General features: G+C 47.2%; 1 protein-coding gene across 1 annotated transcript; it reads right to left on the reverse strand.

Annotated features, from left to right (window-relative positions):
- Positions 1-1968: 1968 nt before the first annotated feature.
- Positions 1969-11248, reverse strand: LOC133359225 (splicing factor 3A subunit 2-like). The gene is given in 12 exon segments (XM_061577677.1): positions 1969-2701; positions 2704-2748; positions 2751-3109; positions 3112-3394; positions 4131-4199; positions 4833-4973; positions 5817-5866; positions 6577-6686; positions 7947-7993; positions 8617-8688; positions 9220-9393; positions 11114-11248. Coding segments are annotated over 11 exon segments (1392 nt in total). The 5' UTR covers positions 9346-9393; positions 11114-11248; the 3' UTR covers positions 1969-2611.
- Between the last annotated feature and the right edge of the window lie 244 nt (positions 11249-11492).

Below are 11492 nucleotides of genomic sequence, written 5' to 3' on the forward strand. Positions count from 1 at the left end.
CATACAAAATGTAAATTGCTTTAAAGTACGAATTACAGTAATTGATTACTTGATGCCGATTTTGATACAGGCATGCATTGTCACCGGATCTGAGTACGTGTGCAACATGTGGAATTGATTGGACAATGGGAAGTGGACGAAATTTTGATTACAAGATTTGACCACGACAAACAGAGGAATCAAGTTAAATAAACCCGTTGGAAAAGAGTCTGCAAAGTGGACCTCAAAATAATAAATAAACAAAAAAAAGCTCACGTACACCACGCTTGCTAAACAACTGAGAATATATTTTGTGGGGAAACAACTGGAATGCATTCCATGGTCAGAGAGAGAGCTCTGATTTATGTGGCCGCGATGGATCGTCTCGGGATGGTGGAAATTCACCACCAAATCAGATCCTGAAACTATCCGAAACACCTGCCTAAACGCTCTTGACAATTAGCTTCGGTTACGATGCTCTCTCTGCGCTAACAGGTCGTTCAGTGGGGGGAAAAGAAGCGCTCTGCCCATTGAACGAACCCTCTGAGAAACAGAAATTTCGGGAAACTGAGCTTACTCATGAAGAGCAGCATTGCAATGTGCCCGGATAACCTTTGTTTGAATCAGCATGCATTTACCTGCTGTGACTGTATGGGTCAGAAGCACAGGTCATCATTGAAGAAAATTGAAAGAACTGATGTGAAAAGCATGGGTGGGATGCGTGCTTGGAATTCCGCTGGCAAAACAAGAGACACGTGGATGACAGAAGATACGCAGGTTAATGCCATCAAACTGTTTCTAGACAAGTGGGTTTGGGCAGGACACCTCATCACTGTAATGGGAGTGGTAGCCAATGAATGGAACTAATCAGAAAAAAAACCCATCGATCAATGAAACCAAGTGATGAAATCGGTTCTTGTGCAGGTGTGATGACCAATGAGAGCAGGTTATGAAAGAGGCTGCAATTTTGATTCAGTGGGGACAGGAGGAGGGGGGGCAATTATTGGGCCAGGAAATAGGAAAGATAACCCATTTAAAGATCACAACTGCGGGAAAAGAGCAAGGCAGTGATGGGAGAGCCATTATGAAAGTTTTTTTTTTATCTTGAAGCTTTCGTGACAGCAGGAATCCATAATCTTTGGTTATTTCCGTAAAGTCACGTCGGTGTAAAATAAAACAATAAATCACGTTTCGGTTGAAACACACGCGTCCGTCATCAGGTGGGAAAGCATGGTCTGCTGCTGAGGCAGACTGTTTTAAAAAGGCTTGAAATGGGTGTAGCCCAAAGGTCATAAAGAAGTGGCCGGGGCTAGTGATGTTAATGTGAAAAATTAGCATGTAACTGTAAGATAGGAGAGCGGCCTCCTCGACGAGGACACGAAAGTGGCTATGTTAATGTGAGGGATTTAACCCCAGGTAAAGCCCACCGAGCTATATAGCTCTTTTCCAGAAGTGACCTGGCCACACATTCATTGCAGCCAAATACTCTCAAACGCATATTATTAAAAAACCTGGAGGACCCGGAGAAAAATCCAGGCGACCACAATGAGAACATGCAAAATCCAAATATATAGCAGGCATCAGGTTCGCGATCGAACCCACAACCCCCTCCATACTCGGCGAGGTAGTTAACATCTCGCCACCGTGGTGCCATAAAGGTAGACAGAGCGGGCCAGGAAATTGGAAAGATAAGCCGTTTAAAGAAAGAGGCATCACAGCAGGACAGCACGAGTGTGAAGACAATGAGCTTTTGAGGATGTGAACCCAAACAAGGCATTAGAGGGAACTGGCACGGTGGGAGAGGGAATGAAGGATAGAATAGTTGAACAGAAGTGATGGAGTTGACGCTGAGGTGAGAAGAAGTGGAGCAAGGCTCAGGGGGAGAGGAGACGCCGAGGACAGATTGGTAACCATGGGAATGGAGTGCTCTTGGAGAATGCAGCACGCTGGCAAGGGACACAAAAATAGCAAGACACGTCACAAACCACATTTAGACAAAGATCTTTTATTGAGATTTCCGAGTACAGTCTGTGAATTGTTTATGATACAAGCGTCTGTGGACCAAATTCGACGACTTAAAACTGTCATTAAACAGGTGTTATAGGATTAGATCATAGGATCATGAGATGGTGGCGGCTTGGGGAGGCTTTCATCCAGCAGTGGGTTGATCATGGCCGATTCCACAACAGTTGGCAGTCGGGTAAGTATAAAAATAAGCCATAAAACATTCCAGATGACCTCTTTTGGTTAGCATGTGTGCAAGAAACTAATGCTTGGCCTTTTAATGAGACAACCACCAGTTTTAACAATGTACTGTCACATCATTCCGTGTTAAGTGAAATAATTAAGGCACCCTTTCCTCGGGGGCTTGCTTGGTGGGACCTGGTAGGCTAGTCTGAGGCCAAACTTGAGGTCTTCACTATATTTTTATATGGGAATGTACATGTATCACATGTCTCGTTCTGGTGAATTATTTTTCTGCCATTTAATGACTGATTAAACAGCATTTGCATCGAACCAAATCACCCAGAATCGTGGATGCTAAGCAGGCTTGAGCCCAAATAGCGCCTCAATGTGCGGACTTCCATGTATTAAATGGATGTTGTAGGCTGCTGCAGGGCTAAGATGTTATTCAGCACGATGTCCGGACATTTCTCTCCCAAGTGCTGGGGAGAGCTGCCTCTGCAACCTCCGTTCGTTTCCAGAGATCGTGCCGAACGACCACGCGCGGTTAACAACCCTAAAGCAACCTCGGAGAGTAACAAACCTACCCCGGACCCCGGGGGGAATAACATAAAAAAAAATAACCCACCCACTACCGCCGGCATCAGTTTGACGATGGCGGCGGCGGAGGAGGTGGCACACCCTGGGGTCTTGGGACCCCCTGCATGTGAGGGGGACCTGGCGGGGGCGGCCGGATCAGCATGGGGGGCGGCGGCGGCGGCGGAGGCACGGGTCCCGGTGGGGGTGGCCCAGGGGGCATCCCCCCGGGTGGCGGGGGCGGCGGAGGACCGCCCGTGGACGGCGGCGGCAGCGGGGGCGGCGGCGGCCCCCCCGAGGGAGGGGGCGGCGGAGGGATGCCCGACGGGGGCGGGGGAGGGGGCGGCAGCCTGTTGGACATCAGGGGGGGCGGCGGCGGCGGCGGAGGGAGGGGCCCGGTGAGCGGGGGTGGAGGCGGGGGCCCCATGCCCGGAGGGGGCATGCCCATGTGGCCCACCATCGTCCCCATCATTGGGCCCATACTCATGTTCATGGGCATCCCCATGGGGGGCATGTGCACGGGGTGGTTCATGGGAGGCGCCATGCCAGGCGGCGGGGGTCCACGTGGGCCGGGTCTCACGGGCGGGGGGGCCAGGTGTGGGGGCTGCTGTACGGGCACCGGCTTTTCCAGCTTGTAGTGGAACTGCATGAAGAACTGTGGGGGGTGAAGGGTAGAAGGGGTGAGTAACACAGATGTCGTGTCAGGGATTAGCTAAGCTCAATGTACGTTACCCCCTTGCCTGCCTAATACACAGCCAATGCAGAGTTCAACAAGAGCCACCGTGCACTTTTCCACCCATCTTTGGTGGAAGAATGTGGGACCCGTGTATGTCACATCCATAATGTGACATACACAAGTGTGTAAAATGTAAAATGCTGAGAATTTAAATTTCATGTGAACAAACTCTTGTCTTCACAATGACAAGGTTAAACCTGTTTTCTGAACGTTCTGCATTTACTCAACATCTGACGAATAAAGTGTCTGGTCCTTTACTTGCTTGGACACAACAGAGGTGCACTCATTCGTTTAATCAAGTGGCTTTTCACATGGGCATAGTGCGTCAACCAACTATGAATGTACTTGCAATAATTTGTCTACCTTTGTTGATTATATAGACACATGCTCAGTGTCGGACACTCAGATGAACACACTTTACCATCCACAATGGGATGGTGACGGTGAATTATCTTTCATCCGTGTCAAAAGTGCCAATTTATTCCATAAATAAGACATTTCTAAAACCACAGATAATTCCCTTCAAACTGACACCCCCATATGCATTATTGAGATGATTTTAGGGAGTCTAACTTGTGTAATTGCCATAACACCAAGGCAGCTAACTGACTGGAGGACGGACTAATAGACTGACAAGACTGACAGATGGACTCACCTGCTTGGTCTCTTTGTTCCAATGCGTCCAGAACTTTCCCTCGCCCTTGTCGATCTCACGACTCGGCACCTGAAAGAAAGGTGAGCGGGCAAGCGAGCATCATGCACGAGCCCAAGCCATAACCCCCCCACCATCATCATGCCATTACAAGCACAATTACACCGTTACCATTCGCAACATCGTTATTGCTCATGCCACCAAAATACTACCGCCACCACAACATACCCCTGGCACCATCACGACGATCATGACCACCATCGCCACTGCGCTGTCACCACAACACCACCCCCAACACCACATCACTATCGTCGCCACGCAAAGACGATCAACACAACTTACCATATCATACCACACCGCACCACCACTAACATTGGATCAGTATCCAAACTGCTTTTTGTGTTAGTTTGTTGTCCTTCCCCCGCACCTCCGATTAGCGCGGCTTGCTACGTACAGTGCAAAAGGTCAACATACATACAGGTATGAATGTCTGCTCCTTGCACCCACAATCAGCCTTGAGTACTTCAAATTTGGGCCTCTGAGGTTCTGGCTCTGTCCTTACAAAGGCAGCAGCTCCTGAAAGAAAAACTCAAGACCCTCCCCCTCCGCCCCTCCGACCGCCTTCCCCTACATGCGATACCAGCCCACCTACGCGAGAGCTCTGTTGTTACTACGGCGACCACTGCCGACGTTGCAGCATCACACCTTGAAGGCAATGGTCTCGTAAGGCTCGGCAGCGAAGAGCAAGTACTGCCAGCGGCGGTCGGGCGGCTCGACGCGCTGCTCGTAGGCCGACATGAAACGGTGGCGTGGCACAACGCCGTCCACGATCTCCGGGTAGTCGATCTGTGACGGCAACAAAAAAAAACCAGACAAAAGGGCACCATCAGTGAAGGTGCCAGAGATGCTGGCGGCACTGTTCTCTGCTCTACCCCCCCAAACCCAGACATAGGGTAAATAATAATTACGACAAAAGTAATGTGACCTCAAATTACATTTACAATAACAATGCAATGGCACTTATTGTGAACTGCCAAATAAAAAATGGAGTTGACCCATGTCTGCTTCTAATGAAGAGCTTGCTGGGTGCAGCTTAAATATATTGGGTGGGTTCTATAATTTAGGCAATAACTCCAAGATAGTCTGAACAGTGCATATTGGGTGTCATTTTGAAGGTAAATGTCGACACATTTTCGAATAATATTGTACTGCCCTTTGTCAATTTACTGCTGCAATTAAGGTATGTTGGTCATGGGTTGACCATACATCATGCTGGTCAGTTGCAGGTTGAAGAAAGTAATTAGAAGGGTGAGGAACCTTTTTATTGCCAAGCACCCAACATGAGTTTCAAAGACACTTAGTAGGCACCGCGTTCGCACACCTCAGTCGCTTCCGTCACTGCAAGAGGCCCTTGAAGTGCCGGAAGAGATTGAGGGCGCAAAAATCATAAACAGTGTTGCCACATCGAATATATTCCCTTCCATTACCCAATGACTTGGCCAAGAGACACAGTGACGGATGTCCTCTACAGGCCATTTGAAAATTGTCGGCCTCGTGCAGCCGTGAGGAGGATGAAATTGTGGGAAATATCTGGGCTACGGATTACAGGTTTCCCCACCCTTGCTTTCATAGTACACGTGTGCGCTCTCTTTTAAATCAAGACTGACTGGATGGAGGGGCCCTTCCCACCTGGAAGAGCAGCGATTGCTGGTTGGATTCGGGGTCTCTTTGCTTGGTGACTGCACAGGAAGAACAAAACATGGGCAAGTCAGTATCGGTCAACTGAACGACGCCGACTCGTTAATTACAATCAATTCTTACGCTCAAAATAAGTGCATAAATCACGTGATGCGAATAAATTACTTACAATTTAAGAAAACTGCATGTATGCTCATGTTACATTTAGGATACAAAACTCAACAAAACTCAAGGTAGGAAAATAATAAACAATACCAAGAAGATGGTAAATATGGGTTTAAAAAAAAAGATTCTTGATTATGGTAACGACTTGGACAGATGAATTTACGTGCCTACTTTAAAATTGTTATCTATCCAATAAAGCCACATTGAGAATTACAATTACAGGATTTACCACCATGAAACAAATATTGTTCTGAAGTAGCAGTAGGGTTGGAATGTGCTGCTTTCCTACTGTGAGGACCAGAAGTTCACTTAAAATAAGTCTCAGATGCTGCTCTGTGACATCCGCTTTCATGGGCCGTTAAACACAAAGGGTCGCACTGCTCTGCAAGAGATCCGAACGAATTCTTTATGGTCAGGACGCCTACATCACAATCAGGATGCAATTGTGGGGAAAAAAAAGACAGAGCATTCAAAGATTGGCAAACTTCTGCCTTAACCAACGAGGTAAGACACGATGGAAGAACCAGTCACATTCTGTTAACGACAGTCTCCAACGGACCAAAGACGTCAGTGTGCGGGGAATGACCTTTGTATCCAGGGCGTCCGATCTTGACAAACTTCTTGACGTCGACTTTCACCTTCTCGGGCGCCGGCTGCACCGGAGCGTCCTTCGCCTCCTTCGCTGCTCTCCTCGCTCTGGCGGTGGGGGAGGTGAAGAGGGGGAGAGACAGAAAAAAAATACAATTCAATATCTTTGGCTTAGGAAGCCGCACCTCCGATCAGCATGGTTGGCTACGTACGGTGCGAAAGAAGTTCAACATTCATAAATACTGACCATAGACTAACACTATCAATAGACAAACACTGCCCATAGGCTAACACTGCCCATAGACTCAACGCTGCACCTCCGATCAGCACGGTTGGCTACGTACGGTGCGAAAAGAAGTTCAACATACATAGATACTGCCCATAGACTCAATCCTGCACCTCCGATCAACACAGTTGGCTACGTACAGTGCGAAGGAAGTTCAACATACGTACGAAGGGTTGGAATTGTGGTTTATGTGCTGTGAACTCAGCAGCCCGTGTCTAATTTCCATGTGGTCCATAAGATCAGTAGCAGGTGATATCTGAAGCAGTCCCGGGACCCCACTGCCTCTCTACTAACCCGCATAAACAGGTGTGAAATACAGTCTGTTCTCCTATAACACTTGTTTCCATAACGCGAATTGGATAGAATGGGATGAATGTATTAGGAAACACATTTTTTATAACACGAATGCGAATTGGAGATAACGTGATTGAGCGAACAGAACTACGTCACGCGAGTAGGAATAAGCAGTTGTACGACTGCCTCGGCATAACATGACACAAGGCGGGAAGCTGCTGGATGCTTCTAAATGCTATGTACGCATCTCAGCCTTTGTTCAGCCTGCATACGCATCTCACGTGCTATCGCGTACTGTGCTTTACCCTATATTATATAGAATTTATTATAACGCTATTTTTACATAACGCGGTGTTCTTCAGGAACACAACAATCGTGTTATAGAAGAACAGACTGTAGAACAGACTGTATGGGAAGCCTTCATCTATCTTACATTACGCTTAAACTTTTTTTCTCCAGGTCCTCCGGTTTTTTCCCTCCACATTTAGAAACACACGCTGAGATTATATGGCTGCAATAAATTTCCACGTTATAAGCCACTTTGTTCAGCTATCATTTGTGGCCAGGTCGCTTCTGAAAAAGGGCTATGTAGCTCAGTGGGGCTTACCTGTTAAATTAAAGTTTTTTGTTTGTTTTTAATAGCAATACACATGACGACCACTTAACATATGTCGAAAATCGAGCGGGATCCCATCTACAAGTCTGCTGCAGAGAAGGGCTATATAACTGGTGCCGGTTAGCTACAAAGCGAAAAGCTTATTGTGTCATAAGGGTTACACAATACTTACAGATTAGCCTGATGTTTCTTGCCCTGGGTATGAGCCAAGTAGCTTCCCTGCAATGAAAAAAATAATACAGACATTACACAAACGCTTATGTATAGTAGCGGTGTATTAAATAATAAGTACGTATTAGTCAGGAAAAGCTGCATTGATTCTTAAGACTTGTTTCAGGAGGGTCCTGTACTGGGATGTTTGGCCAATTCCCCGAGTTGAGTATATTTTCAGGAGCAACCAAAAAAAACCTCCTACACAGAGGGGATAACAATTAAATGAACAAATACATCTTGTTGTATTCATATTCTTGGTTTTTCGGTAAAGTCACGTAGATAGAAAATAAAAGAAAAAACTATTAAATAAAAAAAATTAATTGGAAATAATAAAAGCAAGAAACCCACGACGTTTCGATCGCCCGATGAAAACTTGTTTGTGGATGATGAACAACATATTTTCTGCATTGCCACCAACTGGAAACATCTTAACCCTGTTGTAACAAGCAGAGGGTAATGTACCAATCCCGCCCTAAAAAGTTGAATTACAGGCATGTCCTACCACGCCAGGCAGTGATAAACATGACATTTAATTCAAGGCTATTGTAGAGCCCAATTCAGATTTCTACTCAGAAATGTAAAAAAAGGTACGTTTTGAAACAGAAAGCTATATTTAAATGAGCGGGTACCTCATTGTTGTGGAGCGTCAAACACAGCTTGCACTCGTATGAGCCCAGGTGATTTTTCATGAAGTACGGGTCCTGTGCGAGAAGAAGCGGGTAAGGGTATTGGTCAAAGAGCAACACTGTGTTACACCAACAAGCATGGGGACCGTTAGCGGCACGTTAGTCAGAATGACTTCCAGAGGTGCGAGACTGAACAATGCAATTGAATTAACAATCTCATGCAACTGGACAGATATCCTCTACGAACATGGCCTTAGCCTGAAGCTCTTACCAACTCTGACATAATAGCTCTATTGTCTAGTCTACATGTGCAATAAATGCACAGCCCTCTTGTCAATCAAATGCTGGATCAGGGTCTCCCCACACCATTCAGGTTGTTTTACCGTAATTCGCCACAATGGTCAGTACAAGTTGGTGAAAGCTCGGAGCACAAACGTGGTAACACAGTACAAAACACGAGATTTTCTTTTTGTTTAGTACGACATCAAGTCATGGGCTGAACACGCCCACATGTCCCATAGTTTTTCTACCCAATCTTCCCACCCCCCTACAGCGAAGGTTGCTTCATATGTACGCGCACAAGTTCCCAGCAGTGTCTTCACTTGCCTTGTTGATGTCAATCGTCTCCAGTGCGAGCTGCTTCAGCCGCTCGCGTCGGTCGCGGTTCGACTCGGAGGAGGAGGCGACGCCGCCTCCGCCGGTCTTCCCGCCCGCCCGGTGCTGGAAATCCATTTTTGACGGGAGTCACTGTGCGTGCGCCTGGGATGGGAACGGCGGCACCTGGGGAAAGACGAGGGAGCAAACGGCGCTTCGTTAAACACAACAGCGGCAGCAACAACGGGGAGAGGGTGAAGCGGTACTGGGGTCAAACTAAAAAATTCTTATTTGTCCAGGTAAGGCCCACTCAGCTGTTTCACTCTTTTTTCAGAAGCGACCTGGCCACAAATGATAGTTCAACGAAGTGGCTTATCATGTGGAAATTTATAGCAGCCAAATACTCTAAATGCACGCTTCTAAATGTGGAGGGAAAAAACAGAGGACCCGGAGAAAAATCCACAACGGAGTAAACATGTAAACTCCAAATAAACATACGTTAGGGTAGGGATTGAACCCACCACCAATCAGAGGAATGAGGGCTCGGGGTAAGCATTTACATCATGAGGCCTCCTTTGTCAATCGCAAAATATTACTCTGATAGTGCGTTGTCTTTGAGTTGTGCGCCTTTTGGCGTCATCTGGTTGAACACCATATGAGACTAGGCTCTAGGGAAAGCTGTCTCTGGTGTGGCCCGATCAATTTCAAGGACAATGCATACATTGATAATTGGTTCTTTACCCTTCTATCTGGCAACAAAACTGACACCTTTTTGCAAGGAGTCATGTTAGCATAGACCGCAATACCTGCAGTCGAGCTCGAAGGAAAGCTGTCTCGGGTGTGGACCAATCAACTTCAAGGACAGTGCACATTATCAGAGTTATGTCTTTTGTTTGTATTTATGACTGCAGGTATTGCGGTCTATGCAAACATGACTCCTTGCAAAAAGGTGTCAGTTTTGTTGCCAGATAGAAGGGTAAAGAACCAATTATCATATTTTTACTGGCAAATGAGGTCCCCATAGTGTGAATGCATACATTATCAGTGTGTTTTTGTTTGCATTCTGACCACAGGTATTGTGGTTAATGTAAACATGATGACTTGTAAAAAGGTTTTAGTTTTGTTGTCAGAAAAATTGGGGAAAAAAATGTATTGTAAGATATGAGTTACTGACAATTGATTCAATAATACTCTCAGTGAGGTCATTCTCAAAACGCGCAATGGGGCGGTTCCCATCCGATAAGTGAGAAACTCCACGTTCGATAGTTGTCCTAAAGTTAACTGAATGTACGGACTTCTTGTAAATTCACTGCTGTACAAGAACATCCCCGTGCTGTGTTATACGACCATACGTCACATCACGCTGCTGATTACGGATTGAAGTCGGGAGAGGAGAGGCCACCATAGACGCAGGAACATACAAGTACAATACAATAACTGATTTTGCACGAGCAGTATCTGCCGCTCACCACGTATGAGCCACAGTAGCCTACGGCACCCGGTGTTGAGCGGAGTGATAGCCCAATTAAAACACGACCTCGATTCATTGAGGGCCAATGCCCACCATGGATACAATAACTGTTACTGTGCAATTAGCCGATTGGTTTACGATCGCAACCTTAAGCAATGGGTAACTTCCCGTTCGCAATTATTTAAAAAGAGAAGGGGGGCGAGGGAGAAGCCGGTTAACATTGCGAATCCGGCTCTCGCCTTTCATTCGCCGAGGCGAGCGAAGGTCTGAGGCCTACTCGACCACATTCAAAACGTGTCAACCACACCGTGGAGAAAGCAACAAAACACCGCCCTTCTCGAAGCTCAGGTGGAGACCCAGACGTTTGGGGGAGACTTAAGATAGCAGATAATTGAAGTAACCATCACAACGAAGTATAAACGGCGCTGTACTTACGCGGACTATGGCAGAACTCACGCACCAAGGAACGCACGCGCGGGCCTCACGCGACAATAAGCCGCGTCGTGATTCGTCCAGGAGGTTCCCGCCCCTTTCCCTGAAGCGGACCAATCAACGCACGTTCCGAGAGGGTTTTTTTCCCCCCCACCCATCGCTTATGCCGGACCAATCAACGCACGCCCAGAAGTTCCCCCCCCCCTTCTCTTCCTGGAGCAGGACCAATCAACGCACGCCCCGAAGCTTTCCCCCCCCCCCTCCAATCAACGCACGCCCCGAAAACTCCCCCCCCCCGCCTCCTTTACCCGCGGACCAATCAACGCTCGCTCGATACGGCCGCGTCGCGCGCTGGTTGGTCATGACGTCATCGGTTCATTCG

Source organism: Lethenteron reissneri, chromosome 64 (genome assembly GCF_015708825.2).
Source record: "Lethenteron reissneri isolate LAM-NWPU_2019-01 chromosome 64, ASM1570882v1, whole genome shotgun sequence".
Lineage (NCBI taxonomy): Eukaryota > Metazoa > Chordata > Hyperoartia > Petromyzontiformes > Petromyzontidae > Lethenteron > Lethenteron reissneri.